This window comes from Hemitrygon akajei, chromosome 27 (genome assembly GCF_048418815.1).
Source record: "Hemitrygon akajei chromosome 27, sHemAka1.3, whole genome shotgun sequence".
NCBI classification, from domain to species: domain Eukaryota; kingdom Metazoa; phylum Chordata; class Chondrichthyes; order Myliobatiformes; family Dasyatidae; genus Hemitrygon; species Hemitrygon akajei.
The window spans coordinates 44,820,668-44,842,911 of NC_133150.1; the positions used below are offsets into that span (position 1 = coordinate 44,820,668).

The 22,244-nt window shown below is 42.3% G+C and overlaps 1 protein-coding gene across 3 annotated transcripts; it reads right to left on the reverse strand.

Annotated features, from left to right (window-relative positions):
- Positions 1-9,087: 9,087 nt before the first annotated feature.
- On the reverse strand, positions 9,088-22,244 carry med20 (mediator complex subunit 20). Of its 3 annotated transcripts, none has more exons than XM_073030824.1 (4): positions 22,111-22,244; positions 18,917-19,068; positions 12,675-12,928; positions 9,088-10,107 (listed from the first exon to the last, which is right to left on the reverse strand). In XM_073030824.1, exons 1-4 carry the CDS (start codon positions 22,122-22,124, stop codon positions 9,892-9,894), a joined length of 636 nt encoding a protein of 211 aa, XP_072886925.1. In that variant the 5' UTR covers positions 22,125-22,244; the 3' UTR covers positions 9,088-9,891. The 3 variants fall into 3 exon arrangements, with proteins under 3 accessions (XP_072886925.1, XP_072886926.1, XP_072886927.1); XM_073030825.1 differs by lacking the exon at positions 22,111-22,244 and adding an exon at positions 21,673-22,089; XM_073030826.1 differs by lacking the exon at positions 18,917-19,068 and having other exon boundaries at positions 22,111-22,232.

Genomic DNA, 22,244 nt, shown 5'->3' on the forward strand with positions numbered 1-22,244 from the left:
ATTTTTCATTAAAGACCAATATTTCCTATTTTTAAGCGATCTATACCCTTGTAATTGTTACAGGATTTAAAATTAATCGGACCTTAAAGTCCCGTTCACCTTTAAACAAAACTCTTTAATTGACATTAAATGTGTTTGACATTTGTGTTTCAAATTGAGTGATTTAACTGGCTTCCCAGACATCAGTCAAAAATTACAGTGGATTCCGGTTAACTGGGCCATCGGTTAATCGGGACAGCTGGTTATTTGGGCTAACTCTTAAAGAACAAAAACTAATTGATAAAATAGCTGGGCTTCGCTTCCTCTAATTGGGACACTATCGGTTAGAGCGAAGAGTTTTTAAATAGCATCAGAAGCGTGTGTTTGTGTTCAAAAAGCAGTGATTTTTGCAAGAAGTGAGCAGTAGAGCTATTCGGAACTCTTGTTCACTGCGGTTTCAAGCATTCAGTCTTGGAAGTGCCAGGAACGGGATTTATCTGTTTGCAATGGGACGGCAGCCACACCGCTTCGACAGGCTGTTAAACCAGGTGAGGGTAGCCGGCGGCCTCATACCCCGGTTACATAGGGACGTGCTTCTCTCAGAATGCGAAGTCAGCTCTGCGGATGAGAGTAACAGTGTGATCCAACGGCCAGGAAGGAGGATCTGCAACGCTCGGTGGAGAGCCAAGGACATGGCGTGACAGAGGAGTCTCGCATCCAAGGAAGACACCAGTTGTAAACACAAAGTACACTGCAGATGCTGTGGTCAAATCAACACGTAGAAAACACGTCCTGACGAAGGGTCTTGGCCCAAAACGTTGACTGCTCATTTCAACGGATGCTGGCCGACCTGCTGAGTTCATCCAGCTTTTGTACGTGAAGACACCAGTTGTGACGTCTACTCGTCCCACTGAACCGAACTTTCGAGTGCAATGACCTTTCCACTCTCTTGCACAAGTTTCCGTTGGATCAACGTCAGATACGATGGACAACCACCAGTGGGATTGGTAGTGTTCTAATTTGTTCCATATTTCATTTAAATACACAATTTGTTACTCAGTTGTATTATTAATACCTTTTTAACTATTTCCATGGAACTTCGGCTACTTGGGACAGCCGCTTATTTGGGCCAGAATGTGCTGGTCCTGATGTTTCCCAATTTCTCCCCTCAACCACCACTTTCTTTAAAGTTCTCTCACACCAAGGTGCTGATATAAAACTCTTATCACTGGTAGTGTTCAGTTCTCGTGTGTCTTGAGTGACTTTCGGGATAATTCATTGAATACAGATTGTCCAAGCAGCAGACTCCAGAAATGTGGCCACCATCCTTAAGTCAGGCCCTTGAAGTGTTACATTCGGTTAGCAGCAGAACACGGGGTGAAATGTGTCATCTGTGCCATCGACCAACACAGTCCGAGGATGCGCTGGGGGGCAGTCCGCGAGTACCGCCATGCCTCCGGCACCAACGTAACGTGCCCACGTCTTACTGACCCTAACTCATACGTCTTTGGAATGTGGGAGGAAATTCGCCACAGTCACGGGGGAATGTAGACACGTCTTACAGACAGCAGCAGGAATCGAATGGTCGATCACTGGAGCTGTAAAAATTCCGCTAGCCGCTATGCCACCGTGCCGGAAGAGCGTGCTAATTGACTCCACTCTTCTTTCCTTGTGGCTTGTAAAGATTTTCTTGCCCAATTTACACAGAACATAACACGCAGTACAGGTTTTCCAGCCCACAATGTTGTGCTGACCTTTTAACCTACTTTGAGATCAATCTAACTCCCTTCCACATAGCCCTCCATTTTTCTACCAACTCTTATCTAAGAGTTTCTTAAATGTCCCTAATATATCTGCCTCTACCACCTTCTCTGGCAGTGCATTCCACACACCCACCACTCTCTGTGAAAACTTACTTCTGACATCCCCTCTCCTATACTTCCCTCCAATCACCTTAAAATTATGCCCCCTTGTGTTAGCCATTTCCACTCTGGGGGGAAAAAACCTACACCTCTTATCATGTTCAATCTATCAAATCACCTCTCATCCTCTTTCGCTCTGAAGGGAAAAGCCCTAGCTCTCTTACCTATCCCCGTAAGACATGCTCGTTAATCCAGGCAGCAACCTGGTGAATCTTCTCTCTAAACTGTCTACTTTCTTCCTAGAATGAGGTGACCAGAACTGAAGAAATAATTCCTTTTGAAAGATCTTTTCATCTCACTTTCAGGTACTACATTACAAACGATACATTTCATTGGGTCGGTTCTCCTATTCTTCACTCCTTGACCATAAATACACTACAACCAAACCTGATCCTGCTCTTGCATTCAGATTTACCAACAGAATAGCAACGAGAGAAACGGAGAACAAACACGAGACTACAGATGCTCACAATCAGACTGCCCTCTTATTGTTGATACCTTCGGGCAGCACGGTAGCATAGTGGTTAGCACAACGCTTTACAGTACCAGTGACCCAGATTCAATTCCCGCCGCTGATGTTCTCCCCGTGACTGCGTGAGTTTCCTCCGGGTGTCCCGGTTCCCTCCCACAGTCCAAAGGCCGGTGAAAGGTTAAGAGGTGAATAGGCTGGAGTTACTGTGCGGCGCAGCTCAAAGGGCCGGAAGGGCCTATTCCGCGTCGTACCGCAATAAATAAAACAAATATGCGTTACCACCTACCTAATGCTTGTAACGAGGCTGCCCGCTTCACGTTACCACCATCAAAAGGATGTTACCTCCCGTACCACACGCAACGATCCAATAAAAGCTTCCACCCCGCCACCATCAGATTTATGAACGTGTCATAAACACTACCTTGTTGCTCTCTTTCTTTGCAGTTTATTTGGTAACGTAATAATTTTATGTCTTTGCATTTGTAGTGCTGTGGCACTACATTTCACGACACATAAGTCAGTGATAATAAACCTGATTCTGTAGCTGGAATCTGGAGCAAGACAAACTACTTGAGCAACTCAGGGGATCAGGCAGCATCTCTGGAGGGAAATGAATCGTCGATGATGCAAATCTTCGGCTATCCATTCCTCCCCCACAGATGCTGCCGGACCCCTCCCCCTCTTCACCACCACCGAGCTCCTCCAGCCGCTTTTTTTTTGGTGCTAAGAACAAGAAATGTCCCTCGATACTATTCTTTCCCCTGGTCCAGGACACAGGGGTTAAACTTTGGTTCTGGCATTTTTATCTCCAAATCTAAATAAATAATCGATTGATAGCACATTTACCAGCTGACCCAATGCAATGTCCTGATGTAGACTCGTCAACTCTCTAATCCTCTCCATGGACGCTGCCTAACTTGCTGAGTTCTTCCAGCATTGTGTGTGTGTGTTGCTCTGGATGTCCAGCATCTGCAGAAACTCTCGTGCAAGGAACATCTTTTTGAAGCAAAAAAACGGATTATAAGGTAAATCTTTTCTATAAAGACTACAGTACTCTTACATGAGCTTTAAGACCTTTTTTTCTTCAGAACTGAAATTACACAATAAACTTGACCCAGGTGCAACAAGGCAAATACAAACGCATAATGCAAGCCTCATCTGTAACTCGCAATGCACTTTGATATATGTCACTTGTAAAAATAAACAGTTCCATATGTTCAACCTTGCTCTTAATAGCTCCCTGATGTTGACAGATCATTTTAATGCGACAATTGGTAATAATTAAATGAGACCAGGTAAAAGTTTAAGTAATGTGCCTTTAAAATATACCACATGTCAGAAATGACACCTAGTTAAGGAGAATCTATTGACCTTGGCATATATTACATTGCCGGTGAAGAACGAGCGAAAACTAATTTGCTCGGTTCATCATTTCTGAGAGCTGAACGAGGCGTGTCTCAAGGACTTGGCAAAAGATTAAATGCTCCCCAGTTTGTAAATCACAGGCAGCCTGGCCACTTGTACAAAGCATGTGATACAGAAAACAACAGTTAGTCACTTGCCAACAATTAATGAGGTAGTTTTGATCCTGTTCTCTTTTACGCTTGTAGTAAGCATTATTCAACCTGTACTTCCTGGCAATGGCGCATGAACTGTATGCCGTTTCCGAACTGTCCTATGCCCTAACTCTTGTCACTCTGAAGATAAAGACAAAGAACATGTTCGTAACTTGTTTTAAAAGTCACGCAGCCCTTCCGCCCATCAAGTCCATGCCAATCATGGGGCCCATGTCCCTTTAAAGAAATGTTTTAATGCTACGGACCCAGTTTGGGAACTCCTGCTCTAAACCTTTCCCATACATCCATGTCGACGCCGAATATTGAGTTCGGCGGAGGGGTTTGAATCGGAAGTCGTGAAACCGAAGCCCGTTGGTGGGAGCCGAGTCTGCAAATCTCCACCAGTCCTCTTGGGGACTTGAAGCTCGATTCCGCTGGAGACTGCTGAGTGGGAGGGAGGAATGGAGCTCGTTTTGCTATTGTTCCGTTGCTCGTTGTATTGTTTTGTTTTACTGACCGCGACGGGCACGCTTACAGGCTGCCCCCAGCCTTTGTTAACAGAAACAACGCATTTCACTGTATGTTCCGATGTACACGATATATATTTTTAGAAAACGTGAACCTTGAATTCGTTATTGCACCTACCTGGGCTACTTTTTCCGGCAATTTATTCCTTATACCTACCACTTGTCACAGGTCCCTTTTAAATTGCCCCAATTCTCTCGAAAATACACTCGTAAACCTTCAGTATCAAAAACAAGTACATTAGTACTGTGCAAAACTCTAAAACACACATATATTTTTTAGTTTGGGTGGCTGAGACATTTGCACAGTACTGTGTTGGTCAACGTGGAGCGGAGGATGTTGGGATTGGTGAGGATGGAACACTGCAGGGCAGGTGGCAAAGAAGGAATGCCAGGGGCGGGGAGTGGCACAGGTGCAGACTCACCCATCCCTGAGACACGAGGCAAGGTCATTTGATTCCAAACAATTGGTTTACTTATCATTACAGAATGTGCTTCAGCTCCCTCCCCTCTTCCTGCCTAGTGTGCAAATTTAAAAAAATACTGAGATACATCTTAGAATGCTTGAAAATGAGTCTGTAGATTGTGGAATTAATTCAGTTGAGGGGAGTGAACCAGATGGAGGAACAGATTTATTTCGTGCTCCTGGACAAGCCCTCTGCTCTCACTCATTTCTCCAATACACTGTTGGCAATTGTGCTCTCAGTGCTAACTACTTCATTGAATCCCGAGTTCTTTCAGCTGCAAGGCCATTCTTAATGCTCATCTTCGATCAAAGCTTTCGGTCACCCATCCTGCTCTCTTCTTGCTTCTACCATTGGGCAGGAAGTACAGAAGCCTTAGGTCCATGAACTGTGCTCAGTTCTGGTCGCCTCACTACAGGAAGGACGTGGAAGCCATACAAAGGGTGCAGAGATTTACAAGGATGTTGCCTGGATTGAGGAGCATGCCTTATGAAAACAAGTTGAGTGAACTCAGCCTTTCCTCCTTGGAGCAATGGAGGATGAGAGGTGACCTGATAGAGGTGTCTAAGATGATGAGGGACATTGATCGTGTGGACAGTCAGAGGCTTTTTCCCAGGGCTGAAATGGTTGCCACAAGAGGACACAGGTTTAAGGTGCTGGGGAGTAGGTACAGAGATGTCAGGGGTAAGTTTTTTTACTCAGAGAGTGGTGAGTGCATGGAATGGGCTGCCGTCAATGGTGGTGGAGGCAGATACGGTAGGGTCTTTTAAGAGACTTTTAAATAGGTACATGGAGCTTAGTAAAATAGAGGGGAAGTCTCTTTAATTTCTAAGATAGGGACATGTTTGGCACAACTTTGTGGGCCCAAGGGCCTGTATTGTGCTGTAGGTGTTCTGTATTTCTAAGTTCCTATGAACTGTTATCACCCTGGCGTGGATAACTTCACTGGCCTCAACTCTGAAATGATTCCACAACCTACAGACTCATTTTCAGGAACTCTACAATTCATGATATTTTAACTTATTACTACATCAATACAGCTCATTTTACAACAGGATTATTATTTCTTATTTGCACAATTTGACTTTTGCACATTGGTTTTTGTAAGACTTTATGTATAGTTTTTCATAAATTCTATTGTATTTTATTTATCGAGGTATAGCGCAGAATAGGCCCTTCGAGCAATTGCACTAAGTAATCTCTAAGACCATAAGGAACCAAATTAGGCCATTTGGCCCATCAAGTCTACTCCACCATTTCATCATGGCTGATCCATTTTCCCTCTCAGCCCCAATCTCCTGCCTTCTCCCCATATCCCTTCATGACCTGACTAATCAAGAGTCTCTGCCTTAAATATACCCAATGACTTGGCCTCCACAGCCACCTGTGGCAACACATTTAGGATTAAATCCCCAACGATTTATTACAGGACAATTTACAATGGCCAATTAACCTACCCACCAGTACGTCTTTGGACTGTGAAAGGAGTATCCAGAGAAGATCCACTAAGTCACGAGGAGACCAAACAAACTCCTTACAGACAATGGTGGGGATTAAATCTGCGTCACCTGTATATAAGTGCAAATGAATCTCAAGTTCTTAGATGGTGAAATACAGTTGTATGCACTCTTGACAGTAAATTTACTTCGACTTTGGTAACTGAGTCACATTTCACCAAGTCCCTTGATTGAAGAACATCATTGTGAAAGTGATAATAAAAGAAGATAAAGTTACTGAAGTTTCAAATGTGCACCTTTCAGCAGAGCTGCTTTCTCCATGTAACTGGAAGGATTTAGCATTTGGTCTTTATTTCAGATCTCCAGCATGCCGAGAGAGTTTGGCAGGCCAGCTGTGTTACCCATTCGTTTGATTAGGTAAATCAATCTCTCCATTACAACTCAAATAAATGACATGAAACCCAGTATTAATAAATCTAACAGCAAGACGCTAAAAGTCCTTGATAAAAGTGTAGAGCCTGCGCTGTTTTCCCAGGCTCCTTCAGAGTCATCAAGAGGACATGGCCACAATCATCATGAGGAAACACTGGAGATGGACTGGACATGTGATGAGAATTAAGACACCATTAAGACAGCACCTCATTGGACCGTCTGAAGGGTGGAGGAAACGTGGGAGACCAAAGACAACTTAGTGTCGTACCACAGAGGTAGAAATAAAGACCCTGAGCCAGAACAGAGATGGTGGCCAAGGACAGAGAGAGATGGAGAATCTTCATTGCTGCCCTAAACACCAGCAGTGTAAAGGGCAGTAAGTAATTGTTTTTCCAGGGTGGAAATGGCTAATACAAGGGAGCCCAATTTTAAGGTGATCGGAGAAAGGTACAGGAAGGAATGTCAGAGATAGGTGTGTGGAATGTATTGTCAGGGGTGATGATAGAGGCAGATGTATTGGGGGTATTTAAGAGACTTAGTCTGTGCCTACCAATTACCATATAACCAATTAACCTACTAACCCATACACCTTTAGAATATGGGATGATATCGGAGCACACAATGAGACAGGTACATTGGCAGCACTGAAGAGGCTCTCAGGGAGGCACATGGATGATAGAAAAATGGAGGGTTAGTGGGGAGGGAAAGGTAAGATTGATCTTGGAATAGTTTACAAAGTCAGCACAGCATCATGGACTGAAGGGCCTGTACTATACTGTCTATTTTCTACTGTAAAATGGTGGCTATGTGGGAGGGAAGGGTTAGCTTGATCTTCGAGTAGATTAAAAGGTTGGTACAACATTGTGGACCAAAGGGCCTATATTATGCTGCAGTGTTTTACATTCTATGTTCTAATTCTACCTCAGCACAAAACTAGCAAGAAATCTCTGGGTTAGTAAACTTTATGCTCAAGTCTTACAGGATATTTAAATTTGAGATGTCAGAATGGCAACAAGCTCTTTCTATACATTATAATTACCTTACCCTCTGACACAATATTCTACAGGCAGCACAATAGTGTGGTGGTTAGGGCATCACTTTACAGAGCCAGCAATCACAGATCAGGGCTCAATTCCTGCTGCTACCCGTAGGGAGTTTCTATGTTCTCCCCATGACTGCATGGGTTTCCTCTAGGTGCTCCAGCTTCCTTCCACATTCTAGGCACACCGTTAGGGTTAGTGAGTTGAGGCATACATACTAAGTTGGTGCTAGAAGCATAGCGCTACTTGTGGTCTATCCCCAGCTCATCCTTATATTGAGTTGGCCATTGATGCAAATGACGCATTTCACCGTATGTTTTGATGTATATTAATAAATAAAACTAATCTTAAATCTTTACTCTTTTTCAAAAGCTCACAACTATTAATGCTACACAAGTCCATCAGGCTTTAAATCACGTAACAGAAAAAGTTGTACTGAATTTAAAGCACATAGATTCAACTTCATCAGTATTCCCGTCAGAAAATTTTCAATTTTCAGCCACTCTAGTAAAATGCCAAACCATCAAATTCTTTAATTTAAAAAAAATCTAAATGACCAGATCCAACAAAAAAAATTCCAAAATATATGTAAAATAAAGTCACAGCTTTGGCTCCACTTACTATCTTATACAGGTGACATTTCCATACAATGCTGCTGAACATGCCTCAGCAAGGTGTTTGGTCACAAGAGGCAACACGTTAGATATTTCCTTATGAGGTAGAAGGCAACCATTTGGCCCGATGAGTCCATAGTAGCTCAGAGCAATCCCATCATCCTGCTAGTTATCTCTGTAACTTGTTCTCCCCACATTCCTATCAGGCTGCCTCACCATGTCCCAGATTCGGCTACTCACACACGAAGGGTAATTTCGTAATTAACCTGCATGTCTTTGGGACTTTGAAGGGAACCAGCCACAGTGAAAACATGGAAACTCCACAGAGACAGCAGTAGTCGGGATTGAGTCTGGGTCACTGTACCTCTGATACAGAAATTCCACTAACTCTGTTGTCCACTGATATCCGTAACCTAATCAGGAGTCACTTGACTGAGATGAGCAATGGGAGCACAGGCTATGTTTGAGTGTTTTCTAAAATATCAAGTCCTGGCACACATAGGGTGGCTGCATTATTGAACCAGGTAGTACTTTCATGCAAAATCTTAAAAAGTAAATCCTCCTAGTCAGTAAGAGTCAATCAGTGCACTGACATAAAAAAAAAACTCCCTAGTAAAGGCCATTCAATCCTGCTTCATAGATAATTTACTACAAATAACTACGTATTTACACAGAAGGCAAAAACTTATGTTGTTATAAAAACAGAAAATTGTCAGATGAGATAGCATCAATAGAGCGTTAACATTTAAGCTCAGTACGTTTCAAAGAATTCTCTTCAATGATGCATCAAACCACCTAAATGCTCTCCTGTCACTCAGGAGTTCCAACACTTTGCTTTTATTCCAGCATCTCCAACATATTTATTCTCAGAATTATTCAGTTAAGAGGCTTTCCCCACTATTTTCAGTCTTCTCTGCTATTTAGCATCACCATTTCACATACTGTCCACAGCTAGACAAGATCTCTGAATTAGCCAATCTAAAAACGATCCCTGGATTTAATTAATTAGGAAATTGAATCAAGCCCACTTCTTGTCTGTAACCCTGTGAGCAAGTGAATCCATCCAGCCTTCCTGGTACAGCTGAATTGGAGAAAGTAGTGGTGTAAGCTCGTCTCACTGGTCACTGGCTTCTTCATGTCACGCCATGGCTATTTTTAATCCAGCAATGCTGCTCTAGTTATTTCACAGGCAGGCTAGTCACTGTGAGTAGAGGAGAATTAAGAAGAAATAAAGGTCAACATTGCAGAAAACTTCTGGCCATTGGAAACCAGGTGCAAGGCTACCTACCAGCAGAGGGGGAAAGAAATAAACTATTTTGCCCCATTCTTCTCGCAAGAAGAAAACGCATTGCAAAATTGTTGTATCTTGAGTGATACCAAATGCTCTTCACTGAAAGGATTAACTTGCCAGATTTGTCAGTACAAAGCAGCCTATCTCATTCCTGATACAGGAGCCTGCTGCTGTTTCCGAATTTTATTGAACAGCTCCATGTACTGAACGGCTGTGTCTGTGGGCGTATAAATGCCATCGTGCTTTGTCGAGAATACAGACGGGATTCCAGGGGTATGGTTTCCCATGAAACTCTGCATGAATTCCATCATGAGATTCCAGCAGTCACTTGACACTATGCAGGGACAGTACTCTACCTGAAATGATAAAAAAAAAATAATTTACTTAACTGTATTTAACTGCAGATTATACTTACAGTACAGGTTCTTGATCATTCCTAAAAGATACCTGGTAGATTTATCAGCATCCTTCTTGATATCTCAAAGAATTTCACTAAGTCAAAATCATACACACAAGTACGTGTATGGACAGGTGTAGATAGCCAGAGGCTTTTCTCCCCCAGGGAAGAAATGGCTAATACAAGGGGGCATAATTTTAAGGTTATTGGAGGAAAGTATAGGGGGATGTCAGAGGTAGGTTTGTTCATTTTTTTTTATACACAGAGAGGTGAGTGTGTGGAACACTCTGTCAAGGGTGGTGGTAGAGGAAGATACGTTGGGGCATTTAAGGAACTCTTAGACAGACAGATGGATGTTAGAAAAATGTAGGGCTATGTAGAAGGGAAGAGATTAATTACACATTCTTTAGTTTGATCTCAGAGTAGGTTAAAAGGTTGGCACAATATTGCAGGCTGGAGAGCCTGTATTGTGCTGTTGTGCTCTATAATCTTGATTCAAGCATTTGACCTAATCTTTTTACGATTCTTTCCTCCTTTCACATGTTTTTAAAATTAATTACACATCATTGGTACAGTTTTTCTCCAACTTTTAATAGAATAAAATCTGTTTGTACTTAGTGTGTATTATTTAAAAGTCCCAAGACAATTGACAGAATGAGAGTAGAAAAAGAGAAACTATTTCTTTAGCACAGTGTGTTAGTACACTGGTTTGCAAATAACTGGACAGACTCAACTCTGCCATGGATGATCCCAACATCGGCTGTGAATGGAGGAGGGTTGGATATGAGGCTAGCTACCGCCTGTAAAAACTTGGTGCTGTAGAAACACCAACAAAACTCCAAAGATCTCATCCCTGGGAAAGGAAAGATCTTCACCTAGAAGATGTACAAAATCGTGGGATGAAAGCCTCTAGTCCATGGAAGACACAACACCCCCAACTTTTGTGGCATCAGCAAATTTACTAACCCATCTCTCCACTTCCTCATTCAGGTCATTTATAAAAATCACAAAGAGAAGGGGTCCCAGAACAGATGCCACTTGTCATCAACCTCCATGCAGAATATGACCCGTCTACAACCACTCTTTGCCTTCTGTGGGCAAGCCAATTCTGGATCCACAAAGCAATGTCCCCTTGGATCCCATGCCTCCTTACTTTCTCAGTAAGCCTTACTTGGGGCACCTTATCAAATGTCTTGCTGAAATCCATATACACTACATCTACTGCTCTACCTTCATGAATGTGTTTAGTCACAACCTCAAAAAATTCAATCAGCTTTGTAAGGCACGACCTGCCTTTGACAAAGCTATGCTGACTATTCCTAATCATATTATGCCTCTCCAAATGTTCATAAACCCTGCCTCTCAGGATCTTCTCCATCAACTTACCAACCACTGAAGTAAGACTATATTTTATTGGGAGTTTAAGGAGGTTTGGTATGTCACCAAAGACACTCATAGATTTCTATAGATATACCACAGAAAGCATTCTAACTAACGACATCACTGTCTAGTATGGGGGGGGGGGGGGTACTACACAGGATCAAAATTAACTACAGTGAGTTGTAAACTTAGTCAGCTCCATCACGGGCACTAGCCTACCCAGCATCCAGGACTTCTTCAAGGAGCGATGCCTTAAAAAGGCGATATCCATCATTAAGGACCCCCATCACCCAGGACATGCCCTGTTCTCATTGCCCCTATCAGGAAGGAGGTACAGGAGGCTGAAGACACAAACTCAACTAGTCAGGAACAGCTTCCTCCCCTTTAGCATCCGATTTCTGAATGGGCATTGAACCCATTAACACTACTTCACTATTTTTTAAATTTCTATTTTTTTACTACTTATTTAACTATTTTATATATAATTACTGTAATTTACAGTTTTTTTCTCTATTATGTATTGCACAGTACAACTAATGCAAAGACAAAGAATTTTTTAACATAGGCTGGTAATATTAAGTTTGTACATTTGTACATTTCAGTTTATTAACTGCTTTTGACCCATTCCCAGCAAATTATTTCAAACTCAGGCAGTTTGAGTCTAAATGTGACGCATTCACATTATTGTGAGACACAAAGGTAGTATTGATTATATCTGCAAGCAAGTAGTTTTATATGGTCAGCATTTGTCTCTTAAGCAGTCAATGGCATTGTCATTGTCCACTGCCATTGTTTAAGATGTATGCAAACAGTTCATGAAATTTCAGCCAATAAAATAGTATTATCCACTTCAGAATCCAGGTTTATTATCATCGGCATGTGACCTGAAATTTGCTAACTTAGAAGCAGCAGTTCGATGCAATACATGATATAGAAAAAAATAACAATAAATGAAATAAAAATAATAATAAATAAATCAATTAAAATATACCTATATTGAATAGATTTTTAAAAAGTACAAAAAACAGAAATACTGATTTGTTTAAACCTGATTCTGATTTTAATTAGAAGCAGTGTCACAAATATCTAAAAAGGAATACAGCCGAATCATCAGTAACCTAAATAGAGATGATTTAATGGATTTACCTCAACAGTTATGCCACGGACACTGGGTCCCATGGTAACTGTCCCAACCTTTATCAGAAAGTCACCATACTGATAGCGAGGCCCTCGGCTTTCAATCTTGTTACTCTTGGCATTCTGGAAAAACCCCTTCAGCTTGACCATGAGCGTGTCGAAGTTTGTGTCAGCAACCAGGTAGGGCCCGTTTTCAAAAAGTGCAAAGCAGCTAAGAGGATACTCAGTGTTGTGCATAACGTACATGAACTTCGCAGGCTGCCCTGATGAAAAATAGATTCAACATTGTTTACTGTCGTTCTTCAGTACGAGTGTATACAACAGTGCAACTGAGGAACAGGCCCTTCAGCCCATGTTTTGCCTGTGGAAGTTGCGGTTAGGCAAGGGTTAAACATCCAGGCAACAATGACGGCAGCGGTGTGTAGTCAAACCCAGACAAGGAAGACCTTTGAAGTGAAACTGCCAGAGCCAACCTTGCTCATTGCAGACAGACAGCTGGAATGACTGTGGCATTGTGTAATGAACCTAGAAGAACACGGCTTCCCTTTACACAGTGAGAGGCAGATGAGATAAGGACAACAGATAAGGATGTGAAACACACCCAACAACTAAAGTACAATTGCTTTACTAACTTCAAAATATCACTGGTTGTCAGCTTGAGGCTTTAATTGACTTTTAACACCTTTATTGTGAATGGCAATTGATCTTGCAAGTAAGGAATTCAAACATACATAATTTACCAAATGGTCAATATCCATAACTGATAAAGACAATTCTGTATAAAAATAGCAATCGTCTATCCTGGCATCACAACAGTGTGGTGACAGGGGCCATGCTGTTGTCCTTGTGCACAGGTAAAATAAAAGTATGTTTGAGTTGTAAGTGTGTGTGTGTGTGTGTGTGCGTGCGCGCGCGCGCGCGCGCGCGCTCTGAACACAGTTATTTTCTTTTATCAATGATGGCCTGCCAAGCCAATTAAATTAGTAATAAGATGGCCAACTAAACAAATCTTTTATGACTACACAATATCCATATACCTCCACTTCCCCCACATTCATGTGCCTACTTAATTGTCTCCTGAAAGTCCCTAATGTATCTGCCTCTACCACCTTCCCAGGCAACCCCCACTTCCTGTGCAAAAAACCTCACATCTGCTTTAAAATTGCCCCCTTTCACCTTAAATGCATGCCCTCTGGTATTAGACATTTAAGCCTCTATCAGATCTCCCTTCAGCCTCCGCCGATCCAAAGGGAAACAAGCACAAGTCTGTCCAACTTCTCATGCCGTCTAATCCAGGCAGCATCCTGGTAAACCACTGCTGCACCCTCTCCACGGCCTCAACATCCTTCCTATAATAGGCGACCAGAACCTTATACAATACTCCAGATGTGACCTAACTAGAGCTTTAAAAAGCTGCAACATAACTTTGACTTTCGAACTCAGTGTCGCAACTAATAAAGACAAGCATGCCTTATTTCCCTCTTAACCACCCTATCAACCTCTGTAGCCACTTTCAGCGAGTTATGAATTTGGACTCCAACGTCCAACATCTTGCCCATAACAGTGTACATTTTACCTACCCAGGTGCAACACTTCATATTTGCTTGATATCTGCAACTGATCTATACTCTGCTATATTCTTTGCCAGCCTTCTACACTATCCACACCGCCAATCTTTGTATCATCTGCAAACTTACTAACACACCAGCTACATTTTCATCCAGGTTATTTACATATACCATAAACAGGAAGGAATCCCAGTACAGATCCCTACAGAACACCACTATTCACAGACCTCCAGCTAGAACAAGTCCCTTTGACAACCACTCTGTCTTCTATGGGCAAGCCAGTTCTGAATCCAAACAGCCAATTCACCATTGATCCCATGCACCTTAATCTTTCAGGTGAGAAACAGAGATTGTTATTCCAGATCTGATACAGCATAAAAAGAAAAACAATAATAAAAAATATATAAATATAAAAGCAATCCTATAAAACATAACATACAGTAACTGTTTGAATGTGGCCATATGTACATAGATTAGCTTATATAGACTGAATGTATGTATGTAAAGTGAGGCTTTAGGTTTATAAAGCTGCTAGGAGAGAGACAGCAGAGCCAATGTGCTCCAACGGGGCAGTGCAGCGCCACATCCAGAGTGGAATTGATGCTGCATCGCCAGTGTTCGTTTGTTTGGCAGAAGAAAAGCTCTGTTGTGATCAACTGCAGATTTCTGTGGCATCAATGGACTTATCCATCACGTGGCTGTGTCTACCTTAATATGCTTGCTATTTTGTACTTGCTATGTGTGCTTTGTGCTGTGTGTGACTGTTAGTTTGTATCTTGGCCCCAGAGTAATGATGCCTCGTTTGGCTACATGAGTATTCATGTATAGCTGAATGACAATTAAAACTTGAATTGAATTGAAGAAATAGTAGGTTAGTGACTATGTCAATGTAGGTATGAGATGTGGACTATAAATGTAAAGTGGCAGTGCTTGGGGTGTCGGGGTGATAAGGGTGCTGAAGGGCTGAAGATGGATCTCATTAGAAGGAATGGTCACAGGATGCATGAAGGGTTGAACCCTCTTTGTACTTTCAACCCCATAGAGGTCACATTCAATCCAGCCACCGCTTCTAATAAAGACGCAGTAAATTGCCCACCGTTGCACACACAGAATCTGAGTCTTCACATAGCGGGGCACTGTCATCAGATATTTATTGACCCACTTAGTCTCCTTTGAAGGCATATGTTCAAGCTGGCTTCACGTTCCATTAGAAATGATCACCCCCTGTTACCTTGACCAGATGGTCATTCTTTATATGCGCATTTCAACATTCTATCAGCTCTCCATTTATGTCACACCAAGTGACGCACTGTCCCCACTGCACATTTTCCATTGAGTAAGTCAAAAACACCAGGATAATTCCCCCATTCTGCTCAGGAACTCTGGCCAAATGCTGACATTTCTCCCTACTATAATTTCTGGCTGAACTTCACTTGTATTGAAGGGTGAGAGGATCCAGTGAACTGGAAACTTATATAAGACAAAAATACACAACAGGAATTCTTCTACAGAGTACTTCAGTAAACATATATTTAAGATGTGACTAAGTATTGGTGAATCAGACTTCAAAGGACAAAGAGCAAAATGTCCAAACAGGAAGAGAATTCTACCACCTAGAGGGAAGATCAAAGCCTTGCTTTAGCAAGTCACCTCCTAGGACATGCAATAGTGAGCAGTGTGTAGCTTCACATATGGCACACACATGTATACTATTTCAGGACAGGAACAGGCATATTCTCTCTCTCCAGAATGGGGATATTTGCGGCAATTTCAGTGACTCTATTTGGAACACTGAAACAGGAGTTACACAAGCCTTTCCGCCATTCAGCTGGATGCAATGAGGTTGCAGCTGATTTGTTTATGATAATTATCTACCCATCTTGGATATGCATAAAAATCACAGTTTTATTTTATTCTGACACAGTACAGAACAGGCCCTTCTGGCCTTATGAGCTGTGCTGTCCAGCAATCCCCTGATTTACCGTAGCCCAATCACGGGACAATTTACAATGACCAATTAACCTACCAACTGGTACATCTTTGGACTGTGGGAGGAAACCAAAGTACACGGGGGGAACCCAAGCAGTCATGGGGAGAACGTACCAGCTCCTAACAGTCAGCGGTGGGGATTGAACCCAGGCTGTTGGTACTATAAAGTGCTGTGCTAACCACTACGCTACCTTCTTGTCTCCACTTATTGAGAAAGAAAGTACCAGATTTTATGCATGAAGAACTACTTCCTGAAACTAACTATAAATGCAATACACACAAAATGCTGGTGAAATGCAGCAGGCTAGGCAGCATCTACATGTGTGTTTTGCTTGAATTTCCAGCATCTGCAGGTTTCCTCATGTTTGCATTTTTAAGCTAACTATAAATGCCTGGTTCTAATTTTACTGTTTGGGCACCACATTCGACAATCCTCTTATCAGAGGGAACAGCTCCTCTCTATCTCACCTATTAGATCTTTTAATCATCTTAAGCACTTAAATTAGGTCATCTCTTAATCTTATATATGGTAAAGAGAATTCAGGCCTGTCTATGCAACATGCTCATAATTTAACCCTTAAAGTGTTAGAATCTGTAATGCACTCATTCTGACAGTAAAATAACCATTCCAAGATACAATACCCCTCAAATGAACACCATTCTCAATGCTGTATGTAAAGGCTAATGAAAGCTTCGTAATCCTGTTACACAACTGTTATCATATTGTATTTAACCCCCTGAAATAAACAGTCCATTAGTTTTTTAAATAACTCTTAATATTGCAACAAGCAATTAGAATCGCAGTACAAAAGTGTGTTAAAGTTACACAATAATATGAATTTTGAGTATTCCAACTGTCTGCATCACAGGTTGAAACACCAAAGCCCAGGAATAGAAAAGACTGTGGATACAGCCCATCACAAGCTCTCCACCCCTGAGCACATTTACATGGAGCACTGTCACAAGAAAGCAGAATCCATCATCAAGGACCCCCAACATCCAGGCCATGCTCTCTTCTGGTTACTACCAATAGGCAGGAGGCCTTAGGTTTCACACCTCCAGGTTCAGGAACAGTTATTACCTTGCAACAGGGGTTCCCAATCTGGGGTCCATGGACTCCTTGATTAATCGTATTGGTCCATGGCATAAAAAAGGTTGTGAACCCCTGCCCTACAATCAAGTTCCTGAACTGGTGTGAAAAAACTTCACTCTCCTCAACTCTGAACTGATTTCACAACCTACAGACTCACTTTCAAGGACTCTACTTCTGTTCTCAGTATTATTTATTTTTCATTTACACAATGTGTCCTTTTTGCACATTGGATGTTTGTCAGCCTTTATGTACAGTTTTCAATATAATTGTCTTTATTTTCCTGTAAATGTTTGCAAGAAGATGAATCTCATTTGGTGATACATTTGTACTTTAATAATTTACTTTGAACCTTGATATATAAACTCAAATAAAGTTCCAGGATCTGTAACATGATTCTCATCACTAACATCAGAAGGTATATTCAAACTTCAGAGTAAGTTTACTATCAAGGTGCTTGAATGTCATTTTATACTCCCCTGAGATTCACTTTCTTGTGGGCATTCACAGTAAATAAAAAGAAACACAACAGAATCAATGAAAAACCACACATGACAGAGATGGACGAACAACCAGTGTGCAAAAAATATGCAAATATAAAAAGAAAGAAATAATAATAGGCAAGCAATAAATATCGAGAACACAAGTTGCAGTCCTGAAAAGTGAGTCCATAGTCAAAAGTGATTCCAACCATCAGTAGGAGGAGGTACAGAGGCCTGAGGGCCCACACTCAAGGAGCAGCTTCTTCCTCACTGCCATCGGATTTCTGAACAGCCCATGAACACTATCTCACTATTCCTCTTTTGCACTATTTGTTGTTGCAACTGACAGTAATTCTGTATGCCTTGTGCCGTACTGCTGCTACGTGGTCACTCAGCTGATTGAGCTAGTGTGCGAGTTGGATGTTTTATAATCTAAGTGACTGAAACTTTACTGACTTTATAAATACTCCCAATTTGGTATTGCTGAACTGCTGCCATTTACCACATCATTTGCAGAATAGGGTGGAACAGAAAACATAACCAAACCCTGGCCCAGCTCCTGGTCACCTCTAGTTTGCTTGAGATCAGGGCGGCAAGGTCAAAATTATTCTTTTGTTTCATCCTTCACCTCTCTAAACATCGCACATTAACAGGAGACTAAAGAAACTTGGCATGACTCCCTTGATCCTCATGAACTTTTATCGATGCAGCATAGAAAGCATCCTGTCTGGAAGTCTCACAGCTTGGTACAGCAACTTCTCAGCCCAGAGTTGTGGGCACAGCTCAGCACATCAGAGAATCTAGCACCACCTCCCCCCCCCCCATGTGGACTCTATCTTCACCTCGCTTCTTCGGTAAAGCAGCCAATACAATCAAAGTCCACACTCACCCTGGATATTCTCTTCTCCTCCAGACAAATAGGGTTGAAACAATTTCAGCCTCAGCAAAATGACAGAATAGACTCAATGGGCCGAATGGCCTAATACTACTCCTACATCTTATCGTCATTTACTTTTCACTTGAAACGCTAGCTCTAATGCTCTTTCCATAGATACAGCCTGTCTCAATGATAACTTCGAGCATCTTTTTTTATTCTACCCACTGCTGTTCCTCGATAGTTACCTGGAATGGTCACAGTCGGTGCTGCATGATAAGTTTCACAGTCCACACAAAATGTGCCCTGCTTCACAGCACCCAGCATTTCCAACTTCTTCGTGAGCATCTCCACGGCTTGCTGGACACTCTTCCCCTCAACTGCTGGGATCTGAGAAACACTGAGAAAGAGAATCAGCAAATTAGCAAAACTAGAGTCATCGATGTGGAGGCCAACCTCCTGAAGGGAACTGCCCTGACCCTTCGAAAGTTCACTTCCAATGTAAGAAGCTGCAGAGGGTCACATAGAAAACCTACAGCACAATACAGGTCCTTCTGCCCACAATGCTGTGCAGAACATGTACTTACTTAGAAATTACCCAAGGTTACCCTCTATTTACCCACCTCCACCACCGTCGTTGGCAGCCCATTCCATGCACTCACCACTCTCCACGTAAAAAACTTACCCCAAGACATCAATTCTGTACCTACTTCCAAGCACCTTAAAACTGTGCCCTCTCATGTTAGCCATTTCAGTCCTGGGAAAAAGCCTCTGACTATCCACACGATCGATGCCTCTCATCATCTTATACACAGGTTGAGGTGACACATCATGAGCACAACGTCCCCGCCATTGACGCCACTTTTAAGAGATGTCATCTCAGGAAGGTGGCATCCATTATGAAGGGCCCTCACCACCCAGGACCTGCCCTCTTATCATTCCTACCAACAGGGAGGTGGTATGGGAGAATGAAGACCTACACTCAATGTTTCAGTAACAGCTTCTTCCCTTCCGCCATCAGATTTCTAAACAGTCCATGAACACTACCCCATTATTCCTTTGTTATGCAGCATCTATTTTTGTGATTTACAGTAATTTAATGTCTTTGCACTGTGTTGCTTCTGTATATAAACAAATTACAGGTCCTGTAAGACAGTGATGATAAATCTGATGCCAATGTTGGTTCTGGGTGGGATGGGCTTTGGATGTTTGTAGGTGACAGTGAGTGCTGAAGAACCCTCGCACAATGTGACAGTCAGCAAGTTGTACTCATTCTACCCACCACCTCCTCTTCAGCTCATGGGTTCTCTGCCAGACCCTCGACTTCACAAAGAAGGCTGTTATTCCTCCTCTTCCTTGAGACAAGTTGGAATGTTTTGAGTTTGTGGTCAATTAGCCCCTGGATGTCCTAGTCACCCTCATCAAACCAGTCAATCCTTCTCAGATAAGCCAAGAGTCTCTTCATGGGTTTCAGGCCAATATGTGATTTGAGATTACTGATATGGGTGATTCGTCGCTGGCTTCTGAAAGGGGCTAGTTCATTGATTATTACCTGGTCTTGTATCATAAATACCATTCAACCCCTCTTGTCTACCTTACCATACCATATGTCTTCACCTAAACTCACCTTTACATTTTACCTCCTCATTCTTTATAAGCTTAAAGGGTGGGACGGTAACATAGTAGTTAGCACAACAGTTTACAGTACCAGTGACCCAGGTTCAATTCCCACCGCTGCTTGTAAGTTCTCCCCATGACAGCTTCCACTTCCTCCCACATTCCAAAGACGTACTGGTTGGTAAGATAATTGGTCACTGTAAATTGCCCCTTGATTAGGTTTGGATTAAATTGGGGGATTGCTGGTCGGTGCAGCTCAAAGGGCCACAAGGGCCTGTTCCACACTGTATGTCAATACAAAATGTGAATCCAGTATCCAAAGTCATTAATCTATCATCGTCAATTACAAACTCTAACCTCATGGTTTACAGCTTCAGAAGTTAGATATTTGAATTTTACAGACACACACAGCAGACTGAGAAGTGACCATTGTACAAAAGACAAACTTCCAATACAAACATAAATAAATGATACCAAGAACACGAGATGTAGAGATCTTGAAAGTGAGTCCATTGGTTGTGTTCAGAGTTGAGTTGAGAGAAGTTATTTGCCTGATGACTGTAGGGTAATAACTGTTCCTTAAAGGCTCCTGTAGCTCCAGCCCGATGGCAGCAGCATAAAGGGAGCATGGCCTGGAAGGCAGCTCCAACTAAGATCAATCTAACCACAATCCTCCCACACAGCCCTCCAATTTTCTATTACTCATGTACCTATCTAAGAGTTTCTTAAATGTCTCAATTTATCTGCCTCATTGTGGGATTCTTTGATAACAAGTGGTATCAGCTACAATAAAGTACTTTACATCTTTGCAACTAACAATCCTTCATGGTTAACTCTTAACTCTAACTACAGTAACTTGTGAAGGTCTTCAGCACCGATCTACAGCTAGTGCACCCAAGTCTTTTGCACAGTACTATATATTGGTTAAAATAGGACAGTGGTTGGGAAACAGAAATAAGAGGAACACACACAAAATGCTGCTGGAACGCAGCAGGCCAAGCAGCATCTATAGGGAGAAGCACAGTCGACGTCTCGGGCCAAGACTCTTCATCAGAAATAAGAGGAATTACCTTTGTATTACTCTATAATATTAAGTGTTCTTTGGTCATTTTAAAGACATAATATACATAATGTGCAAATCTTAGGCACCCTAGTTATATATGTGTGTGCCTAAAACTTTTGCATAACTTCAATTCTGCTGTAATTAGTTCAAAGTATATTTATTACCAAAGTACATATATACCACCATATACTTTGCTGAGATTAATTTTCTTGCAGGCATTCACAGCACAAGTAATACAATAGAATCAATGAAAAAGGACTCACAAAGACTGACAAGCAACCAACGTGCAAACACAAAAGAATAATAAAAAATAATACTGAGTACATGAGATGTAGAAGCCTTCAAAATGAGTGGTCATAGGACGTGTTCAGTTCAGTGTTGGGTGAATGAAGTTATACTCTCCGGTCCAGGAGCCTGATGGTGTGGGACCTGAGTATCCGGCACCTCCTTACTGATGGCAGCAGCAAGAAGACAGCGTGGTCTGGATGGTGGATCCAGCTAAAATCAATCAAATCTAACTCTTCCCTGCAACATAGCCCTCCATTTTGTATCATGTGCCTAATATCGTTCTCTTAATTGTCCCCAATTTATCCGCCTCGATGTGGGAATGGGCTCAGGTTTCCTCCCACGTTCAGGTTAGTAGGGAGGCGCAGGCCTGTTACCATGCTGTATATTTAAATGAAATCATTCTCCTCCCATCCCACGACTCAGGCTGAGTCCTGCCAGTGACTGTCCCTTATTGTCAATCGAGCGCCTCCTCACCAGGTGACCCCCATCCTGCGCCGCCGACCTCCGCTCAGAACCGGACCACCTCACACCCGGACCGGGCGCCCTCCTTCCGTCCGAGGCCGCCAAACCCGCCGCTGTGAGGTGAGGCTGTGTCCTTCTCGGTCACA